The 24861-nt window shown below is 36.8% G+C and overlaps 1 protein-coding gene across 1 annotated transcript in view; it reads right to left on the bottom strand.

Annotated features, from left to right (window-relative positions):
• LOC128596366 (formin-2-like) overlaps nucleotides 1–24861 on the bottom strand; it is a 275022-nt gene that overhangs the window by 44921 nt on the left and 205240 nt on the right. Inside the window, exon 8 of the mRNA XM_053606029.1 lies at nucleotides 19297–19358. Within this exon, the coding sequence (XP_053462004.1) occupies nucleotides 19297–19358 (62 nt within the window). The remainder of the gene's footprint in view (nucleotides 1–19296; nucleotides 19359–24861) is intronic.

The following is a 24861-nucleotide window of genomic DNA, read 5'->3' as shown; positions in this document are numbered from 1 at the left end:
AGGAGTTCAAGTCTAATCCGGACAACATAGTGAGAATTGGTTGTCATATTATTCTTGATGTCCTGAAAGTCATCAGAATGTTTCCTTTCAATATTTCCCTTATCTTCACATAAAGAGAATTGGTATATATATATATATATTTTTTTAAATAAATATATATAAATTGGGCTTCAGATTCAAGAAAACGCCCACAACATATCAGATCAAGTTGCTCCTTACACTGCTTATTTCCTTAACCCTTCTATAGCTACTTTCTTCCATTGCTTTTTAAAATTATATGTAACTTTGTATATGTGAAGGGGATGCTTATGATACACCAAGAATCCTAACAATGGCAATGATAGTCACTTGTTGAATTAGGTTCATTCTTCCTTATGGCCAAGGTCATGGACAAAGTGGCTGCATATTTACATGCTAATTAATCAGATAAAAGAATGGCCAGATTCCCAATATTCAACCCACAAACCTTCCTCTCCCCATCTTGTCCACTTTCATTCAGGGAAGTCCTTCCCATGATGACTTCAGTTTAGTCTACAGCACTGCAAGAGTTACCTCTGAGCTGCTTCCTTTCATTGACTACACACTTCTTTCCACTTCCTCATCAACAGCAGACAATCTGTACCGAAATTTCCCTTTTTCGAGATTTATTATTTTTGGCTATAAACAACATAGACCCAAGTTGCTGCTAATCTGGGTGCTTTCACATTAGCAAAGATTTGTTCTACCTACAACCCAGGCCCCCTTTACCTAACCACCAGCTGGTACAGATTCGGAGTCCTGGCTAGTATCACTGATTTCACCAAATATTTGTATCCCATCCACCCACACATTTTAGACCCATAAGCCTCCTGCAACTGAATTCTGCTATCTCAACTCTTGGGAAAAATTATTAATTCTATTGAAAAAAAGGGATTTGGGAGGGTTTGAGAGGGTGAGGGAATTAGATACTGATTCTGACTCATACCTTTTTCTGTTACCTGAGTCTATTAATGATACTAAGTAAGCGTTTCTCAAACCGTATTTCAGGGAACACTAAATTAGATTCCTGAGATTTATTAGGAATTATAGTTCATCTATTTTAAAGACTCATGATGCTAAAGACTCTTGGAAATTATAATTCTAAATTACATTGTTGAAGAAACTGTTAAATTTTATTTAATAGCATTCCTCATACTTAATTGATCACAAAACATGGTCATGTGTGCAGGTAAGACAGAAAGAGAGGCAAAAACAGAACACCACAGTAACGCAGCCAAGGAATCAGTGTGCTGAGGGATACAAAGTGGGGATGTGAGGCTTGGGCGAACTTTCATTCGTTCCTTTATTCACAATTTCACGATTTCACAAGGTAGCTATGCTAACTGTCTCCCCCTCAGATACTCCATCATTTTCATGTTTGTTTACTAGCCAACCTTGACTCTTCATATTGTTCCCTTTGATTACATTTCCTCCCCGTGGACAATCTCCCACCTTCTCCTGACCCCCTCAATCTCTGTTGCCAGGTCTCCATCTACTATAACTGACCAATCTCTATGACAACTTTTCATACTCCATATTTTCCTTCTAAGCCCATATTTTGCCTCTGTGTCCAGATAGGCAATTACTTCCTCAATTTTTTTTTTTTTTCAAACCAAGCATCTTGGATAAGTACATCTCTGAAGCATCTTAGATAAAACACACCTAGAAATAAACTCATATTCCCTCCCCACCAAACCTTCAGTGATGCTCACTCTAGGACACTGAAAAACTCATCACCTGCCCAGAAAGCAAGGAGTCACCCTCGACATCTCTCCAGGCTTCACTTCCTGGTCCAATAAATCCCCGACTCTCAGATCTGCTTCCACGGTCAACACCCTGTCCAAGCTGGAGCCATCCCTCAACTCAGCTACTTCAGCATTCCTGGCTCTCTATATTCTATGCAGCACTCAGTGACGAAAAAGGAAAAACATCCAAACTGGAACATGTGTACCTGACTCAAAACTCTTTAATAATTAACCATTATTCTTAGAATAATGTCCAGAGATAATGAACAACAGAGGCAAGCAATAAAAGATGGAAAGGAGGAGCCTGGCCAGGGACCTCATGATGTGAAGACTGTCTTGGTGACAAGCTCCCTGGATTTTCTGTTTGCATCCCATTTATCCCAAGTGGGGTGCTGGAGAAGCTTGGAATGTGGAACCACCAGCAGACACAGGCAAAAAAAGAAAAAAGAAAAGCTTTCTTCCTACTAAATTTGGGTTTTGTTGTCCTTGTTGTTTGGTGGGCCCAGGCTGGATTTGAACCCACCAGCTCTGGTGTATGTGGCTGGCGCCTTAGCTGCTTGAGCTATAGGCACAGAGCCGGGCCACTTTATTTTTATACATTGCACATTTAAGAGTTTATGGGTGGCCTATATATTTGTTGATGTCCTCTAAACTCAAAAACTAGCTTTTTAGAGATATATATTTTTATGGCCAGAGACACACATTATGATCCCATAGATCTTTCTTTTTCAGGTACATTAAACAACTGCAGTATCTTTTAATGTCAAGGAGTGAGAGAATTTGCAACTAAAAGTTTTGTGCCCAATGGCTGAATGACTCTAAGGCATTTGAAAGTCTTGAACGCTTAACTGTATATTGGCGAACGTGAGAAAGCAAGAAATTGAGAGCCAAATACACATGTGATATCATCTGGAATCACTCAAGCTCCGAAATAAGTTCAGTGAAGGAAAACATAATGGGAGTTCTACATCCTTATTAAGAGTTGACTATTTATTCCTTTAATAAATTTATTGCCTAGTTAAATTTCAGTTGTTGCAATCACAGGCAACAAGGAGGGAAGGTTGTTGACCCTATCAAATATAATACGTCAAAACCACCAAGTGTTTTTACTATTTGTGCATAATTTCAAGTTAGGACCCAGATTCAGTAATAACCCAGGTTTTAAGCAAACACGACAGCAATCATATTGCCTACCAATAAAAAACCCTCTACCTTATATGACTGCACGCACTAAGCCTGAATGTCTTCTACATAAACTACGATATTCCCAGTCCTACGTTCCCGTAACATCAGCAAAACAAAGGAATTTAAAGACAGGCTAGTGAACATTTACGGCATCAGGTTGGCAAAACTCGCCGTGATTGCTAGCCAAGTGCGCCATTTTCCTAATGCTTGCCTGCCATCATGGAAAATTACTGGGACATGTTTACTATACGCGTGTCAGAAGAGACTGCCCTCCCAGAAGAGCTGAATAGTTATCAAAAAGGCACTGTGGGAGAAAGACTTCCTGTACTTGACCAAGCTAAAAGCAAGAGAGATCACAGAAGAACAGAATTTATGTAAAAACAATGGCTGGTAGAGGAAGATGGGGGCCTTATAAACAGCTCCACACCGTACACAAGGATGGGCAACTCACGTTCTTCTGAGGAAAGACCTCCTGCCAGACCAAAAGAAGTTGTAATAAGGGAAAGCAGTAAGTATTTCCATGACTGAACAAGGGTTACATTTAAGAATTTCAACATGAGAAAACGCAGCAGGAGCAATCCAAGCTAGGATTAAACCAATGTAAAAGTGTTCCAAAAATACCTTTTTTATTTATTAAGGATTTATTTCCAGCTACTTTCATAAAGCATTTGAGGACAATAATAGCAATCTTTTTTCTCTTCTCCTCTCTCTTTTTAAGAGTAGAAACCTTGACTTATCCCTTCATTCCAGGTCAGTACCTACTAAAGGCAACTCAGTGATTTAGAAAGGTCAGTGGAAATGTGAATCTAGCATAGGCATAAGACAGCAATCTCCTTTCTGTTCTTTCTGTTCTAGACATTTGTGCTCAAGAGCCACAGTTGGAAGCCATATTTCTCCTCCCCCAAACACCACACCGTTTATAACCTACACCTATATTTTTTTTTTGTAGGGGGTGGAACTTAAAGTAACTTATGGTATGTTTTGAGTGACACTACTAACTCATAGAATGTTAGCATTTCAATTCTTATACAAAAATTAAAATTTTGGGCAGATTTTAACTGCCCAACAAAATTATACTTTCCTTGTAGAGGAGGGGAATAAGTAGCCAGCATATTTACTAGCATGTATAAAAACAGAACTTAGAAAAGATAGCAAGTATATACAAAGTATTTTTTTTGGGATGTTAATATATACTATTATTTTATATGTATTATCTTTAACATTTAATTAAGTATTTGATACTATAATATACATTGAGCTTTCCAGGAATGGAGCCATCCTGGATATCTAAGAAAAACCATGTATCAATTTAATCAACAGTTGATTAAATTTTCACCAATTTGGAAAATTCTCATTAGTGTTGATAAAGTTTTATTTTTTTAATTCTTTTCAAATTAATATGAGGGTACAATTTTTAGGTTACATTGTTCTCACTTCCAGGGTAAAGTTCCATTTGTAGAATGTGTGCATGTTACTTGAGATCCCTCCCTCCTTCCGCAAAATGTCCTCCCCACTCCTGCTTCCTTCTACCATGAATCGAACTATGTTAGTGTTTCATTGTTCTTATGGACATGTAATTGTTTATATATTGATTTCATATTGAGTACATCAGATATTTATTTTTTCATTCTTGCAATACTTTACTAAGAAGAACGTATTTCAACTCCATCCAGGTAAATGTAAAAGATGTAAAGTCTCCATCTTTTTTAATGGCTGAATAATATTCCATGGTCTACATATACCACAGTTTGTTGAGCCATTCATAGGTTGATGGGCACTTAGGTTACTTTCACAACTTGGCAATTATGAATTGAGTCACAATAAACATTCTAGTGCAAATGTCTTTGTGGTAAAATGATTTATGTTCTTCTGGATAGATACCTAGTAATGGGATTAGAGGGTCAAATGGAAGGTCTACTATTAGATCTTTGAGGATTCTCTATACTTCTCTCCAAAAAGGCTTTATTAGTTTGCAATTCCACCAGCAGTGTAGAAGTATTCCCTTCTCTGAACATCCACGCCAGCATCTGTGTTTTGTGGCTTTGTGATGTGGGCTAATCTTGCTGGGATTCGGTGATATCTTAGAGTGGTTTTGATTTGCATTTTTCTGATGATTGAAGATGATAGGCATTTTTTCACCTGTTAGCCATTCGTCTGCATCCTCTGAGAAGTTTCTGTTCAAATTCTTGCCCACTTATAGAGAGGATTGTTTGCACTTTTCTCATTGTTTGAGTTTTCTGTAGATTCTAGTTATCAGGCCTTGGTCAGATTCATAACCTGCAACAAACTTCTCCCGTTCCGAAGGTTGTCTGTTTGCTTTGTTTGTGGTACCCTTAGCTGTGCAAAAGCTTTTGAGCTTGATCAAATTCCAGTCATTTATTTTTGGTGTTCCTGAAATTGCCCGGGGCTGGTGGAGTCTTCCTCACAAAGTCTTTTCCCAGGTCAATATCTTCAAGTGTTATCACCATACTCTCTTCTGGAATTTTTATTGTTTTGTGTCTTAAATTTAAATCTTTTATCCAGAGAGAATCAATTTTTGTCAGTGGTGAGAGGTGCGGGTCCATTTTCAGTCTTCTGCATGTGGATAACCAGTTCTCCCAGCACCATTTATTAAATAAGGATTCTTTTCCTTATTGCTTGTTTTTGTTAGGCTTGTTAAAGATTAAATGATGGTATGTGGCTAGGTTCATCTCTAGATTCTCTATCCTATTCCACAGATCTATGTCTCTATTTTTGTGTTAGTACCATGCTATTTTGATCACTATAGACTTCTTTTTAGATCCTGTATTCAATGTGATTATAAATACAGGCACAAGTATTCTCTACTTCATTATATGTTCTGGTTTAATCACACCCAAGCATTCACATAATTGTGTCTGTTCTTATTACACATAACTTCTACTTTGTATTGTACACAGACATTAAATGATTTAAGTTATATACCTAGATGGATTGTGTTAGCCACACATTTCTTTTCAGGATAGTGAAGGAGACATTACACATACTTGTTAGAAAAAGGAAGCTTCGGGTGAGTAGAATGGAGAAGTAATGGCCTAGTCTAATGGGTATCCATTCAGGATGCTTCCTCTTCTTGCAGGCTACTCACTTTCCCCCAGAAGAAAAGGTAAATAATAACTGGTAATCTAACAAGCAAATGTTGCAGTGTGAAGTGACACTGTAGATCTCAAGGGATTAATGTCTGTATCGGTCTAGTATGTCAGAAGAAGATGGGTGGCTGGGTGAAGGCAAAAGTCAGGAACAGGAAGGCAGGGCTATAGAATTCTGAAACTAATCTCTGTGCAAATCTCCACTGAGGTATAAAGAAAGAATACACTAACCTTGTGCAAATAGGTTAAGTACTAGGGTAAAGTAGGTGGGACACCAATCCAATCAATTCAACAACATCTTACTTGGGGTAACAGATTCTATAATATACCATTAGATACTCTGCTTTCTTTCACAGTGACAAAGAAAACAATAGTTTTGTTTGTTTGTTTGTTTTTGCAGTTTTTGGCCAGGGCTGGGTGTGAACCCACCACCTCCAGCATATGGGGCCAGCGCACTACTCCTTTGAGCCACAGGCACTGCCCAGAAAACAATAGTTTTTAATAAAAGTAAAACCTGACTATCCAATGAACTGTGTAGAACATCTGATCACAGAATTACTTTCTTCTAAAAAACAATGCCATCGTTAAAATCATGGTCTAAATCTTGATATTCTTAAAGAAAGTCTCTTTAAGAGAATTTGTCAAGGCTAATGTTTTAATCACCATAAATAACTAGAATAGAACCTCCACAGTTGACCACCTCCATACCTTGACCAGTTTGTTATGGTCCCTTAGGTGGTCGGGTTCTACTCCATTTATATTCATTTGGTAATTGTTTTTAGGGTTTGCTATGGGCCAAGGAGGTACAATACTAAGGGGGGGAATAGACATAAGAGCTTTCATAAGATTAGACGGAAGGAGAGTGAAGAAAATCCAGTGAGTCTGTGTGGAATGCCTCTGAAGACTCGGGGCATGTTGCTATAAGGTCCTATAAAAGGAAGATTTGATATAAGAAGGAATTTCTGAGGAAGAAAGAAATGAGAACTGAAGGTTCAGGAGATATTTACTAGGAGTAGATCGTAAGTGGAAATCTCTTGTCTGAAAGGACAGTTTTTTGTACATGCATTTCTAGTGATAGGATCTGTGTGGTTTTGAGGAACTGAGAAGGCCCAGGTGACTGGAGGACAGAGAGCTGCAGGATGGTAAAGTGGCCAGATCCTGCAAAGCTAAATAATAAACGTGAAAGAGAAGTGCTCTGAGCACCAACTTGCAAATCACGAATAGCCATGAACTCCATGAGCCAATTTAGTGAACATGAAAATGCTCACTGCTCTATGGTAAGTCAGCCTTTTGGATATTAACCAATCAAATTAAAATTTCATATTAAAATAAAAGGAATAACATATATGAACAATCCTATGCCATTTATTTCTAACATGTTTCCAGTGTAGCAATGTTAATCCTTTTAACCTTCATTTTCCAGGAATTTATGTGATACAGGCAGTTTATTCAAAAGGAGCATAACTATCAAAAAATCAGTCAATAATTTTATGATTTGGCAGGCCATATCATGTCCTAGGTGAACAGGAAAGAAATATAATTTCTGGTTTGTATTACATTTATACAGTCAATCTATAAGTGATTTAAGATCTAAAGCTTTTCTTTACTAATTCCGAAATACACCGTAAGCCCATTTATGGTTGAAAATGAGTATACTTGCAGGATTCCATGAACCAGCTCAATAAAACAATGAGCTATGAGAGAACGGTTTTAAAACAGCTATGCGGAGAAAGTCAATACTAGTCTCATTTTTGTTTGAAGAAACTGATGATTAAATGTTGCTTAAAACATGAATCAATTGAATTCCTCTAGGAAGTTATGGGAACACAGATGGTTAATCCAATTCATTTTCATGAATTAATACAAGATACACTTTTGAGCCTGCTGTATCATGTGGCAGGCCCTATATCCTCCTTCCAGATTAAAGTTTATGGTATGTCGCCTACTACACTAAGTAAAGATTACTAAAACTATAAAGCATGCCTTGGAAATCCAATCCTGAGAAGTGTAAATTTAGACTGCTAATTCCTTCTACTCTACCTGCGTTTTTTGGTCTTCCTTCTCATTGGATTAGAACTGTTTAATCACAAAGGAGTGTGGAAATTTTTCTCCCCTTCCTATGTTTTTTCACTTTTTTTTCCCCCTTCAGTAGAATGTCTAATAGGATTCACTTCCAGGGTTTGGTTTGAATATTTGAGATGTTTGTTTGTTTCTTGAGCATCAAAGACAGAAAAAATTGAACTGTTTTGAGAAGAACACAATTCAGTTGACAGTTACACATGAATATTTTAACAGATACATTTTTGACTTGATGTTAGTCACTCACTGTAAGTAAGGAAACTACCCCAGCTTCTCCCTGATTCTCAATACTGTTCTCTAAACAGTCTGCCACTTCCTACAGGTACCTAGGCCACAAACTCGCTATTCCATATAAGACACTGATACATTTAACCAACTATAACTATTATACACTGCTTACGAAGACTTCACTCTCTGAACTTAAAAATAGTTAATAACCCTAAATAAACTTTAAAGATTTTTGTTTTTAAAAACTCACTAGGTTGTACTGTATTTAGTAACGATGTGGTTTCACTAGGTTTTAATTCCTCAGTAAACAGGAATTGGGCCCTCAGGATTGTGGTTTTTGAAATTAGGGTGTGTTTAGATTTGGAGACTGCCCAAAATTCATTCACATCTAGAAGAGAAAGCTCACTGCCAAACATAGGCAATCAGAGGAGAAAAAAAAAGATCACATTCTAAATAAGGTTTGTATAACAAATACTTCCATCTGTTTCACAGAGATCAAATAGAACAACTTTAAAACAGTCCAATGACATTTAAGCATCTGGCAACAAGAAAGGCTGTTGTATTTATGGGAAAGGATTCAGGTTAGCAATGTTTTCTTGTCCTCGAGGATATGTAGTAGAATGCTAAATAAGGTTATTCTTCATATATTTAATAACAAACAAATTGGTTTAAACATTAGTTTTTTTCCCAAATAAAACCTACATGTCCCCTCAAATAATATCATTAAACTATTAAGTCAAAATTAAGATTATTTAGATAGCTTTCAAACACTGCTTCAGATCTGAAATTAATAATTATAGTTACACCAACATATAAAGTTTGAAAGATTACCAGGGAGAACTCAAGCCAAAGCTTAGCATATGCACTCATTACCTTTGGTTTGTAGAGAGCAAGACTTTCATATGAGCAAGACTTATGCCACACAAACTCACAGAGTACATGTTCTGACAGGCCAGGTAACCTTCTCTACCAGTGCTGGTGACCAGGTTACTGCCTCTTATCTCTCCATTTACCCCATAGAACCCAACCAGAGATAATGGTCTAGGTCACTAGGTTCTTTCCTCCCCTACAGAGAACGCAATGTTATGCTTTGCCAGTAAGAGGTGCTGGAGGGACAATACAGAAGAAAGGGAGCTCCCCTTCCTGACTCTGCTTTGCAGCTGTTTCCCTTTCCCCTTCCTCTGGACAGTTGGTCAGCGGTGTGTGAGGACATCTGCAGATGCTCTGGCCCGACCCCAGCAGCACACCCAGAATGCAGAGCCCTCTGGCAACTCACAATCCTGGCCTAGGCCCAGTGATTACTCTCTCAACATGGAGCAATGCACTGGGCTTTTGCACCAGCCATGGCTCACCTATGCCACAAGGTTTGCCTCTGGCCCCCCCCCAGTATGGATACCTTACACTCTGGGCTTCACGTCCACTGTAGCATCCTGACACCTGTATGCCTGCCCACCGGCTGTAGCTCACTTACCTGCCCAAGTTTGTTTCCCATTTACCATGGGCCTATCAACCAGCTATGGCTCAGGCAAACCAGTGCGCTGCACCCCCAGACTTAGGGAGGGGGGTCTTCCTCCCATGTTAGCCTCCCTTGGGTATGCTCACTCAGGCTTAGGGTACTGTTATCATTACATTCTTATATTCTTCCATCAAAAGGCTGATTAACCCCAAATCATTCTTTATAATAAACTTCCCTGTTTACATTACATCACGGTGTCTGTCTCCTGATTAAACCCAGACTGATAGAATAATTTAACACCCAGAGTCTCTCGATTCGCTTTCTGCCTTGAGACTACTAGACCTCTGTGTCTGCAGATCCGTTTGTATGAACGAACAGACAACACAAAACTAACAGGACCAAACCAGAATTCTTATTTCCCCATCTTTCACCAAACCACCTCCACTTATCAGTTAATGGCACCACTTTCCTTTGCTTGGACCTGAAATTCTGGGACCACTCTTGGTTTTTCTTTTTTTCTCATAGTCTGTACCAAGCCTGTTAACAAATTCTCCCGGCTTATTCTTTAAAATAGTTCCAGAATCCATCACCTCTCACCAGCTCCACTGCTTCTGCTGTGGTCCAAGCCATTATCATCTCTTCTTCACTAAAACATGAATCCTCTAGGCAAACCCTGTACTCACTTCACATTATACTCAGAGTAAAAGTCAAAATCTTTTACGGACCTACAAAGTGCTAGAGGAGCTGCAACCCCCTGCCCACTGCTGCCCAATCTCTAATTACCTCCTGCTAAATTCGCCTCCCTCACACCATCTGGGCCTTCCTGACATCCTTGAATACATCAGCAGCACTCATGCTCATACTTCAGACAGGATATTATCTCCTAGATTTCCATGGGGCTTCTCTTCCTCATATCCTGCAATTCCCAAGTTCAAATATCATCTATTAAACAACAACAATATTTAAAATTGTGCCTACCACTCCGGGCAATTTCTATTCCTCTCACATTGTTTTTTTTTTTTTTTCTCTATAACAGAGAATATTTTAAAAATGTACATCCTAGGAAATCCTGTATCTAAGGACTTTAAAACAATTATACTGACCTCTCATCATGATACTTCATATCCTATTTAAAAAATTATCCTATTGTACTAAGGTGACATTTTCATGTAGTAATTATTATGGTAAGAAGTGAAAAAAATACATAAAAAAATATATAGTCAATTATTTGGTAATAAATAAAACAGTAAATATTTTAGATTGTAACTATATAATAGACATATTCCTTGTCATTATATAGTAAATATGTGTGTGCAAGTCTGAATTTATTTCTATTGCACTATAGAATTTTTCAAACTATATAATACTACTATACTTACTAGATTGAAAGTTATTTGAAGGAAAAATTTAGTTTAAAATGCCCCCTAGTTGAAGACGATCATCTACATAGTCATATATTATGGCTCTCAGCAGTTATTTTTTAATTTTAAGTTAACAGTTTCTGTAACTTATTTGACTATGCAACACACTTTTTACCACAGACTACAAAAACAAGAACACTTCATTGAATCCAATTCAAAAAACACAATACTGTAGAAAATGAAAAATGAACAAATTTCTTTTTTCAACAAAAAACCTGATTGTGTACCTGGTATCAGAGAGAATAAATTTGATGTAATGTTAAATTTTGTACAGAAAAGAAATTACTGAATGCATGTACACAGATAAATAGTATACTGTGTTGCCCAAGATATCATACATAACTATCTAGTGTATCAAAAAACAGGAAAATGTGACCAATTCTCAAAGGAAAATATAAAAAGCAGATGTTAAACCAAAACGACTCAGATGTTCAAATTATTAGACAATGGTTTTAAAACACCTATTATAACTGTGTTCCATGATGTAAACAAAAATATATAAAAAGTGAATGAAAAAATCAGAAACTTCTTAGGAGAGGATTTTGGGAAGATATCAGAGTAGAAAGTATTAGAAATCTGTTTCCCTGCCTAGACCAAAATTGTATGTGTAGAGCTAGAATTTAATGCCTGCAACTTTCAGGGGAAGCCATAGATCTTAAATTTGGATCAAATTCAGCACATTAGCAGCCACTCACCTCTAACCCCTAACACTGTAACAGGAAGCTGTGCACATGTTCCCAGAACACCCGATACACAGCCTGCAGGAGTCAAGGTGGGCACAAAGGACCCTATCCTCTCCATACCAGGCATCTGTGCTCTGATACGTGGTTACCACTTGTGATCCCACAGGTGCAAACAAAGAGGCAGGAGGCCATTGTTGTTGCATCTCCCCCCACCTGTAGCATGCCCCTTCCTAACTGGGTGACATGACTATCAGAGAATTTAAGGGACAGAATACTCTCCTTTATTCCCTCATTATTTACTTTTATTTTTCCCACCTTTAGGGAATAAGACATTAAAGATTTGGACATTTAAAAGCAAATGCACCTATGGGAAAAATTAGAAAGTGACAGGAAAGGCACAGGCTCAGAAAAGATTTGAGAAGACCCCAAGTTGATACAACAGACTGATCCTTGGCACAAACACAACCTACAAAACAATAACCAAAAACAACAAAAACCCAGCAAACTCTGCAGAAAAAGGAGAATCTTATTTCCAGCAATATATTATTAGATTCAAATGTTCAGTTTTACGAAAAAATTATAAGACATACAAAGAAACAGAATTCAATAGAAACTGTCCCTGAAAAAAGACATGATGACAAACTAAAGACAAAGACATTTTAAAAATTGTTATACTTTTGCTCAAAAGAAAGATGTAGAGAAAGTCAATAAAATGGTGTATAGACAAAAATGGGAGTATCAATAAAGAGAAAGAAAACCTAAAAACAAACCAAAAAGAAATTCTGGAGATGAAGAGCATGATAACTGAAATTAAAATTCACTAGAGTGATTCAAAGACAGATTTGAGAAAAGAATTAATCGATAAAATTGAAGACAGAACAACCGAAAATATCAAGCCTAAAGAACAGAAAGAGAAAAGATTGAAGAAAACTATAAAGAGCCTAAGGAACCTGTGAGTCACCATCAATTAGACCAAATATGTGACGTGAAAGTCCTAAAAGAAAGAGACAGTGCTAGAAAGTCCTAGAGAAAAAGACAGAGAACATTTGAAAAAAACAATGGTTGAAAAATTTCCAAATTTGATGAAAGATATGAATATAAACATCTAAGAAGCATGATGAACTCCAAATAAGATGAATTCAAAGAAACCCCACTAAGACGTAAACAAACTTTTGAAAGGCAAAATGGCAAAATCACAGAGAATCTTGACATCAGTAAGAGAGAAGCAACTTGGCACATGCAATAGAACCTCACTTAAAGCAGCAGATTCATCATCAAAAATTTAGGAGGCCAGGAGGCATTGGGTTGATAGAAGTGCACATAGCAAATAAGCTATCCACCAAGAATCTTATATCCAGTAATACTGTCATATAAGTGAGGGAAAATTTAAAATATTCCCTGACAAACAAAAGCTGAGGGAGTTTATTACCACCAGACCTGTCCTGTAAGAAATTCTCAAGTGAGTCCCACAGCATGAAATAAAGGACACTAAATAACAACTCAAAACTGTATGAAGAAAAAAAGATTAGATCTATTCAGCCACTTCAAGCCTCTCTCACTTGATAGAGACAAAGGAAATTCTCTTCATGACCAAGAAATGCCAAGGTTCCCAAAGATCATCTGAGACCCGACAGCCCAGCCTGAGGACACAAAAGGCTTAGGTACTTTCTTGGAAGGGGAAGGGAAATATTCTTCTCTCTACTTATTTTTCTGATTTTCTATAGGCATAGAGAGAAAAACAAAAACAAATGCCTTGCCCATATGGAAAATAATACTCTGTGTTATTACTGTATAATGATAATATGATTCTATTTTATTTTCATTATATTTAAATTGATATCAATATATGGTATAGATATGTATGTAAAAAGTATCAGGTAACCTTTTTATATGAAACAAATTACTCTAAACTTTAGTAGCTTGAAACTATATTTATTAATTCTCATAATTCTTCAGGTCTAGATCGGTTTGTCTGATAGTTGTACCCAATATCAGATAAACCTTACTGGATCAATGGGCTGGCCTCATTAATGTGTCTGATGGTTGGTAAGCTGTTTTTGAAAGTTTCTCTAGAATGTATGATTAGGGATAGAACTTCTGGATTGCATGTTATCTTCATCCCTGATTATATTAAACACTGCCAAATTGCTTTCCATTGAAATTATACCAACTTATATTAACATAGTGTGTGAAAACTACTACTTTTTTTTTTTTTTTTTTTTGCAGTTTTTTTGGCCGGGGCTGGGTTTGAACCTGCGGTATATGGGGCCAGCGCCCTACTCCTTGAGCCACAGGTGCCACCCCAAAACTACTATTTTTAAAATGCTCATAAACATTTGATTAGAAAAGAAGTATCCCATTGGTGAATTAATTGAATTTTCTTTTTTATTATTGAGAATATACACTTTTTCTTATATTTATTGGATAAAAGTTTACTTTCCTTTGAGTTGTTTATGTCTTGTGGTTATATTTCCTTGGATTTATCTCTTAATGAATGTAATCATTTTTAAATATTCTGGGCCCTCATATACTGGGGGTCCATGCATTGCAAATTTATTTTTCTAACTTCTGAATTACCTTTTAAATGTGTGTGCATTTTCTTAAAACTGAACATAAACGATTCAATTTGCATGAAAACTTATCAATGTTAAAAATATAAGGACCTCAAAAAATAGAACTATTAAAATAATAAAATGAAAACTCTAGAATGGAAAACTATAATATTAGAAATATTTTCACTAGATGGGTTGAATAAAAGAATAGATGACACAAGGGTCAATGAAAGCACCTAATATGATGAGTAGAAAGAAAAACTACTAAAAAATCTAGTACACACAATCTTAAGGACCTGTGGAAAAATATCCAATGTTTAACATGAATGTCATTGGAAGGCCAGAAGGAGAGCACTGGGATAGTAGAAAAGAATATCTGATAATTGAAGAACAAAAGATTAAAAACTTCCCAATATAGTGAAAAATATAATTATACAAAGTCAGAAAATCTATGAAACCTAATCACAATAAAGATAAAGAAAACCATTCCTTAAGATATTGTAATGAAACTGATTTCAATCAGATAAAAAGGAAATCCTAAAAAGGGCTGATGGCAGACATACCAGCCAAAACAATGGAGGCCAGATGGAATATTTTTACTATGCTGAAAGAAAAAAAGAATTGTCAACCCAGACTTCTATATCCAATAAAAATGTACTTCAAGACTAAGGGTGAAATAAAAAAATCCTAACATAAAAGAAAACTAAGAAAATTCTCACTGAAAAGAGTTGCATCCAAAAATTATTAAGGATAGTTCCTTATGCTGAAGGGAAATTATACCTAAGGGAAACTGATCTTAAAAAATAAAGGAAGATTTGCAGAAATGGGGAAAATGTGAGTAAATATATAAGACTACATGGATGTTTTTAAAACATATTCAACTATTTTAAATAAAATTATAGTGATGCCTTGTGAAATTTTAAATATATAGATGTTGCTCATATGACAACTCAATCATTAAATATAAAAGGAGAAGCACCAGAAAGCCCCAAGCTAATTCTTTCTACATTTTACATTAACTCTATGTAAATAAAGCATGATGGAGTAAGGGATATACATGCTAATTCCTAGAGGAACAACTAAAGCTATGTAACACAAAGAGGCATCGATAAAAAGCCAACAGAAATAATGTGTAAAACACAGCTAAAGATATAAATAACCCAAAATAAGACAGAAAGGTTAATTGGAGGAACTAAAAATCTCAGGGACAAAAAAATAATAGACCTAAATCTAATCATAACAATAATTGTACTGAATGTTTACAATTTAAATGTTGAAGATCTAAATGTTCTAAGAAAAGATTTTCATGGTGAATACATAAGGTAGCCTCAAATATAGGCTGTCTATAAGAAAAGCAAATTCAACACAGTTGAAAGTACACAGATGGAGAAAGAAAACTCATATAAATAATAGGTGTCAGAAGGATAGAATGATCATTTACACATCAGTTGAAATAAATTTTAAGGTGGGCACAGAGGCACACTCCTGTAGTCCCAGCTACTTGGGAGGCTGAGGTCAGAGGATCACTTTGAGCCCGGGGCCTTCTAAGCTATATAGTGTGCTACAATTATGCCTGTAAATAACCACTGCACTCCAGCCTGGGCAACATAGTAAGATCTCATCTATATAAAAATAATAAAAAATAAACTTCAAGAAACTTTTAGATTAAGAGAAGGTAGTAGTGGAAAATGAAGGAAAAATGGTGAATATGTACCACATGGCTAATGTTTATGTATTTGTGAGTTAGGAATTTGGGACCAAGCAGAGGAAAGGAGTTGGAGTCATAAATTTCCTAAATGTTCTACTGTGCTAAGCTCCCATATTAAAGGACTCAATCCATTCACTTGTTCATTATTTAATGAATATTCAGTAGCATACAGAAGATACAACATTTATAGTTATATTGGGTTGTAGGATTTCCTTTATCTTATCCACTATGAATGAAAACAGGTAGCTAGCATCCCAATCCCCTTGGGTAATATTAACCACATTAGTTTTATGTAGTTGCAACTACAACTTCTGGCAGCCAATGTGTGATTTGGGGCAATGAAGGAGAGACAGGACACAGGAATGCACATTCATGTCATGTGGAAGTGAAACTGTGGCCTGTTTTAATCTAGTTATTACATAGCTGTAGAGTTGGTGAAAGTCTGGAGAAAGCGGGAAGACTTCCAGCCAAGATACCCTATGATGTTCATTCATATAGCCCACTGCCTGACTTCCCTACATCATGCATAAATATGCAGGTTATTAGCAACCGAAAAGCATGGACAAATCTGTTCTGCTTTGTGCACTAAAAAGTAAACTATAACTGGTTCTTCAGTCTCAGGTCCACCCTGGGCTCATCAAAGTACATATTATTTAGTATCAATTCAGAAGAGGAATCTTAATCTTTTCATTAGTCCAGGGGACAATCACAAGAGGCCAGGTAATCTGGGAATGGAAAGAGCTTCTTAGCATTTCAAGGGGATATTGGAGCAACAGTCTCTGAAATTACGTCAGCCAGGAGGAAATTAACATGTTCAGTTGGCTCTCAGAGTATCAAGTAAGTGTCATCAACAAATAAATGGATAAAAAAAATGTGGTACATAATCACAGTGGAATATTATTCAGCCACAAAAAGAAGGAAATCTTGCCATTTGCAACATCATAGGTGAGCCTAGAAAACATTATGCTAAGTGAAATAAATGAGATATAGAAAGACAAATGCAGAATCTAAAAAATTGAACTCACAGAAACAGAGTGTATAATAATACACTAGGGCTTGAGGCAGGGATAAAAAAAATATTGATCGAAAGGTACAAACTCTCTGTTATAAGATAAATAACTTCTGAGAATCCAATGTATAGTATGGGAGATCATGGATGTGTTTTTATTGTGACAATCATAACACAGTGTATATGTACATCAGATCAGAATGTAAGGTTGTATATCTTGAATATAGCCTATTTTTGTCAATTAGTATTTTAAAATTTAAATATTTTATGAAGAAGACCCCCTTGGAAATTGCAGCAACACCGAAAATAAATAAATGGGACATGATCAAGCTAAAAAGCTTCTGCACAGCTAAGGATGCTACAACTAAAATAAACAGGCAGCCTTCAGAATGCTATAAATCTGGCAAAGAGCTGATAACTAGAATCTACAAAGAACTCAAATTAATCAAACAACCCCATTTATAAGTGGGCAAAAGACCTGAACAGAAACTTCTCTGAAGATGACAGATGAATGGCCAAGAAACCATGAAAAAATGCTCACTGTCCCCAATCATCAGAAAAATGCAAATCGAACCCGCTCTGAGATATCACCTAACCCCAGTGAGAATGGCCCACATCACAAAATCCCAATCTGCAGGTGGTGGAGTGGATGTGGTGAGAAGGGAACACTTTGCCTTGCTGGTGGGATTGCAAACTAATATAACTTCTATGGAAAGACGTATGGAGGATTCTCAAAGAATTAAAAGTCAACCTTTTCATTGACTCTGCAATCTCATTACTAGGTATCTATACCCGGAAGAACTAAAATCATTTTACCACAAGGACATTTGCATTAGAATGTTTATTGCAGCTTAATTCACAAATGACAGTATGTGGAAGCAATCCATGTGCCTGTCGACCCATGGACAGACTAATAAATGCGGCATGTGTATAACTATAACATGGAGTACTATTGAGCCATAGAAAAGATGGAGACTTTGTATCTTTTATGTTTACCTGCATGGAGTCAAAACACATTCTTCTTGGTAAAATATCTCAAGAATAGAAAAAGAAGTATCCAATGTACACAATACTAATATGAAACCAATACATCAACAACTCCATGCCCACCAAAAGAAAAACACAAGTATAGTCTAGTGAAGGGGGAGAGAAACGGAAAGAGAGAGGAAAGGGGGGGGGGGAAGGTGATTCGCGGGATCTCACCTAGTGTGCACAGTGTGAGGGTGTTCAGCACACCCCTTGGTGGGCGGGATCTCACCTAGTGTGCACAGTGTGAGGGTGTTCAGCACGCCCCTTGGTGGGCGGGATCTCACCTAGTGTGCACAGTGTGAGGGTGCTCAGCACGCCCCTTGGTGGGCGGGATCTCACCTAGTGTGCACAGCATGAGGGTGGTCAGCACGCCTCCTGGTGGGCAGGATCTTACCTAATGTGCACAATGTGAGGGAGTTCAGCACGCCCCCTGGTGGGCGGGATCTCACCTAATTGCACAGTGTGAGGGTGCTCAGCACGCCCCTTGGTGGGCGGGATCTCACCTAGTGTGCACAGCATGAGGGTGGTCAGCACGCCTCCTGGTGGGCAGGATCTTACCTAATGTGCACAATGTGAGGGAGTTCAGCACGCCCCCTGGTGGGCGGGATCTCACCTAATTGCACAGTGTGAGGGTGCTCAGCACACCTCCTGGGTGAAGGGCTCAACTACAACTTGAACTTTACCTTAGAAGTAAAAACTATGTAACCTAAACATCTGTACCCTCATATCAATATGAAATTAAAAAGAAAAAAGATTGGTGTGCACGTGTGTGTGTGTTGCATAGAGAGTGCATGCTTGGCTCAAATTAGCCCCCACAAAAATATTGACTATTATTTCAAAAAAGAAAACATGAGTGACCTCACATACAACATGATTTGAATCACGATCCTTAAAACCATCAGAGCACACAGTCGTTTCATACGTTTCTAAAAAGTATGGTAACAAACACCTACTTAAATTCACTGCACCTAGATCAGATTTTCTTAGAGGATATTAAAGCAACAGGCCTACATGTGTACACAGATGTGTACTGTGTATATATTATATACTCACATAAAATTCCTTCTACTACTCACATTCTCATAGAGAGCTTGAAGGGTCTCCAGGTCAACCACTGAATTGTCCAAGTTTACAACAGCTGTGAGAAAAAAAAAAGACAAAAGAAAGAATATAAATTTCTATAAGCCAGTCATAAAAAGATGTTTAGTTATCTCAGGCAATAGTGTTCATGACCCAGCAGGTAGAGTGGGTAGAGGATTCAACTTCCAAGTTTCCACCTGCCCCACTACAACGGTTGTGCCAGGAATTTCAATGGGCCAGATGTCAAGTGTTAAAGCTTTAACTTGCACCACAAATACTAAATCCCACAAATACGGCCCACACAGAAACCGTGGGTCTGTCTTTCACAGCCCAAGTGAGTTTGACAAACTGACCTAATACCAGACAAATAAGCAAATAGCTTCTGTCATTGCCATATCCTACTTTTATACCAATCAATGCTCATATCTGCCAATTTATTTGAAACATTTGAAAAAAGTTAAACCTAATCATTAAACTGATAGACCTAGTACAGAAATGATATATGTATTTTCTGTTGTAATTTCTCAAAGTGTTATAATCAAAGGATAATTCATTGATATTGGTATTGACATGAGCACATGAACCGGAAAATATCCTTGAAACAGAAACGACCCATGGTTATACAAAGAAGCAGCAGAACATATAATCGAACTTCAGGAATATGTTCTTGATGCATTTGTTTGCCTGGGAAATGTTACAGTGAATTTTGAAGTAAGTGTGCCATGGATGAATCAAAACCATTCTGTGTTATACTAGCTAGACACAAGGTGAATTTTCCCTGATTAGATTTGTGTCAAGTAGCCAGAGAAGCTCTCATAGAGTCAAAGATTTCTAGGAAAATATCACAAAGTGGATAAACACAAATTGTATATATTTATTTTGATAACTCAGGCATTTTACAATGTCTCTACCTCAAAGCTAAAAGTACATGAGACCTTTTCTAGTTGACTCTAGCAAAAGCTCAGGGAAGAATTAAAAAAGACAAATGGGAAATAAAAGCAGAGGATGGAGGAGAAATCTAACCAAAGTAATCAGCATTTCTATTTGGAGCTGGGAACACAGCCCAGATTCACCAACAAAAATCGTACCAAGTAGAATATGATACTTCTACCCTAATAATAATCCGTTAGCTCAATTTCCAAAAAATTAATTATTAAATGCAATCTAGGAGTTTAAATTTCTTAGACTAATCTTCTTACTCCTTAGACCATATACAGCAAACAGAGAGAGAAGTAAAAACATAGTCCAGCTACTTTTGACTATATTTCAAATATTCATTAAAAGGAATTAACTCATAATTTTCAGTAATGTACTATGTAACAAAATACATAAAACCCAAATGAAGACAATAAATTCATATACAGAATTGCCTCCCTCCCCCTTAGATTTGCACAGTCTAATCCTTAAAAGAAAACCCAGTGGTTTCTGGCTTTGGAATTTATAAACTAGCAAACAATCCAATAATTGTCTGCATTTCCTTGGTGATACGGTGACATTGATGGAAAAACTAAAGGAAATGCTAGTAGTCGACTTAGTGTAAGATTTCATCCTCAGGACAAGGCAAAAAGCACAATAAAATCATTTATACTGGGGCATACAATTGTTCTTTGACTTTACCTTCTTTTTTTTTTTTTTTTTTTTTTTTTTGATTTTTTTAAGCCAGGTTTTCATTATCACCTGGAGTTCAGTGGAATAACTATAGCTCACTATAAATGTGAACTCCCAGGGTCAAGTGATCCTCCTTGCCAGCCTGCCAATTAGCTGGAACTACAAGTGCACACTACTATGCGTGGCTAATTTTCTTTCTTTTTAATTTTTGCAGAGATGGGCGTCTCACTACGTGACCCAGGCTGGTCTTAACTCCTGGCCTCAAGCAATCCTCTTGCCTTAAACTTTCAAAGTGCTGGGATTAAGCTATCCATTATTTTATTCCTGAAAAATTTTCCCACAGAAAACTCTACTTGCAACTGGCCTGAGGTTTCTCATCTTTTTATTTCATGTAACATCCTGTACCTAAGAATACAAATGCCATATGCTCCTAACTAAGGTCTTAAAAGGCCCTGACCCATGAAACCTCATTTTAAATCATCTATAGAAAATCTCACCAGAAAGCAAGCAACACTATTACTATTTCTCCACACCATTTTCCTTTAGATAGTGTGAGAAATGTGAACACGATTCAAATGAGAATTAGCAGTTTTGAGCAATAACAACATTGCTTATGTTCCTGAAAAGAAATGAGATTAGATGCTTACAAAGGAATGGATTTGGTAGTAGGAGTCTTAGACAAGAAATAAAGATAAGATATGTGATCTGAGAAAGTTTCAGGTTATCAAGGTACTACAAGTCCTCAATTTAAAAAATAAAGGATACATATTAATATTTCAGACATCAGGACATAGATTAAAATTCATATATTACTGATTTTTTAGTAGTATCATCCATGATTAGGTAGGTGGTATGTTTTCAATTAATAAAGTTCTAAAATCAAGAAAATAATGCATTCCCTCATGAATTTAATGAATGTAAAACATTTCTTGTATATCATAGACTATGCTGGTTTATTGGAAGGATTAACAGTTACTCGATTAATAATAATTTGCGACTGGAGCTACTTGGGTGGGAAGGTACTAAATTGCCCCGTCCTGAAAGTCTGCAGACAACTGGTCATGAGACTACACCGCTCCGATTTCTAGTTATGATCATATGCTAAGGAGTTTTTAATATGTTGAATGGTGTCAAAATTTCTAGAATAACATTCTTCAGAAATCTCCCTGTTTCAGGTCCAAAATTTAGCCTTCTTTGGGAGGAAATCACCTACAAATTAATTAAAATTATATCATGGTTATAGTTGCTTTAAAGGTAATATTATTTTTATGGCATGCATCTTATTGATGTGGAAAGAACGCAGAACACAGAATCAGGACCAAACGGCTTCACACCAGAATTCTATCAAACCTTCAAAGATGAGCTTGTACCTATATTGCAGAACCTATTCCAAAACATTGAGAAGGAGGAACCTTTCCCAACATGTTCTATGAAGCAAACATCACCCTGATACCAAAACCAAGAAAGCAGCCAACTAAAAAGTAGAACTACAGTCTCGCTAATAAATATTGATGCAAAAATTCTCAGTAAAATCTTAGCAAAGAGAATAAAGCAAAGGCTTTATTGCAGGGATGCAAGACTTATTTAGTATGAGCAAATCAATAAATGCAATTCACCTCATAAACAGAGGTGAAAACAAAGACCATATGATCCTCTCAATAGATGTAGAACACAGTATCAAAGTAAACTGATTTTAAATTTAAATTTTCATTTGCTGCTGCATTGACTTCAAGTAAGTCACTTAACAAGTTTCAGTTCTGTTACGGGGGGAGGCAGGAAGTAATGGGAAATATTGGTAAAGGTTTGGTTTTGAGTTTTCGTGGGGCCCAAAGGCAATAATAACAAGTAAAAGTGTCTTGAATTTAACCAAGAAGTATCTGCTATGTTTTTATATGGGATGGTGCAAGAATAAAGGAGGTGTTGAGAGGGAACTCTGGCCCCTTTAGCACACTAAAAGACCACTCACTCATTTGTCAAGTACCCTAGCTGTCCAGGATTCAAACAAATGGAGATGTTTACCACTCCCTTTAAACAACCTATGAATGGCCCTGTGCTTATAATAAACTCCAGTCCAAAATGGACAGCCATTTTATATTCACATCTACAATTCTATAAAATGCTGATGACTAGATTTAGAAGAAAAAGAAGATCAGGCTTTCCCATCAAATAGTTGTGTGTCTACGATCAAGACACTAAGCTTCTCTGAGACTTTATCAAGTGGGATAATAACTTTTGTCTGTAGCATATGTTCATCATGTGGAGAAAATAAGCAATTATATAAGAAAGAGATAATTCAAGAAGTCTTGAAATGTGTGTAATTAATTTTAAAAAATGTATTATCTGTAAACACATAGGTTATAAACTAGAATCAGAGCTGAGGTTGTGCTAGAGTAAAGGTTCAGGTTAAACACATGCCTTCAATAAACAAAAGTTAAGACCATAACAGCACGTCCCATGAGCTCTGCAGGAATGAGCATGCTGAAATTCAATGTTGTTTTTATTAAACCATGCTTCGTGAAGAATGAAATGCACTCGTTTGGAACCTTATCACTCAACTTAACCTAAGATACTAAAAATGTCTCAAAATAAAATGTCTAAATAAAAACAAAATCTGTTGCCTTTTGATTTCAAGATATTGCATTACATGTCTCTGTATGAAAACTATAAACCATCAATGAATGAAGTTGAAGAGGACACAAAAAATGAAAGAGATTCCTGCTCATGGATTAGAGTCATCAACATTGTTAAAATGTCTAAACTACCCAAAGCAATCAACAGGGTCAATGCAATCCCCAAAATACCAACAACATTCTTCACTGAAATAGAAAAATTAACCTTACAATTTATGTGGAACATCAAAAGATGCAGAATAGTCAAAGCTCAAAAGTCCTTGCATAAAAAGAACAAACCAGGAGGAACCTCACTACTGGACCTCAAATTATACTACAAAGCCATAGTAACAGAAAACAGTTTGGCTTTGGCATAAAAACAGACACCTATGACCAATGGAACAGAATACAGAACCTAGAAATAAATCCCCACATCTACAGTGAATTTACCTTCAACAGAGTTACCAAGAACATACAGTGGGAGAATGACAGTCTGCTCAATAAATGGTGCTGGAAAAACTGGATATCCATATACAGAAGAATTAAACTAGACCCTTGTCTCCCACCATATGTAAAAATCAAATAAAAATAAAGACTTACATATAGGACATTAAACCAGGAAACTGCTCAAAGAAAACTCTAGAGAAATGCACTGGGAACTTGGTCTGGGCAAGGAATTCTTCAGTAATACCCACAAAGCACCAGCAACCAAAGTAAAATTGGAGAAATGAGATCACATCAAGCTAAAAAGCTTCTGCATAACAAACAATTAAGAAAGGCAAGAGACAACCCACAGAATGGGAGAAAATATTTGCAAACTACCCACCTGATAAGGGAGGAATAACTAAAACATATAAGGGGCTCCAACAACTCAACAGCAAAATAATCTGATTAAAAAATGGGCAAAGGTGGGCATGGTGACTCACACCTATAATCCTAGCACTCTGGGAGCCCGAGCCAGGTGGACTGCCTGAGCTCAGAAGTTCGAGGCTAGCCTGAGCAAGAGTGAGCCCCTATCTCTACTAAAAATAGAAAAACTAGCCAGGTGTGTTGGTGGATGCTTGTAGTCCCAGTTACTCAGACGACTGAGCCAAGGGGATTGCTCAAACCTAAGAGTTTGAGGTTGCTGTGAGATGTGGATGATGGCACGGCACTCTACCCAGGGTGACCGAGTGAGACTCTGTTTCAAAAAAAAGTGGGGGGGGGACAAAGAAACAGAATAAACATTTCTCGAATAAACATTTCTCGAAAAGCACACCAATGGCCAATAAGAGCATATGAAAAAATGCTCGACATCATTGGTCATCAGAGAAGTACAAGACAAAAATGCAATGAGGTATCATC

This window comes from Nycticebus coucang, chromosome 10 (assembly GCF_027406575.1).
Source record: "Nycticebus coucang isolate mNycCou1 chromosome 10, mNycCou1.pri, whole genome shotgun sequence".
Classification (NCBI taxonomy): domain Eukaryota; kingdom Metazoa; phylum Chordata; class Mammalia; order Primates; family Lorisidae; genus Nycticebus; species Nycticebus coucang.
Note: the sequence above shows the minus strand (reverse complement) of the source record. Positions and strands in the feature narration are given on the sequence as shown.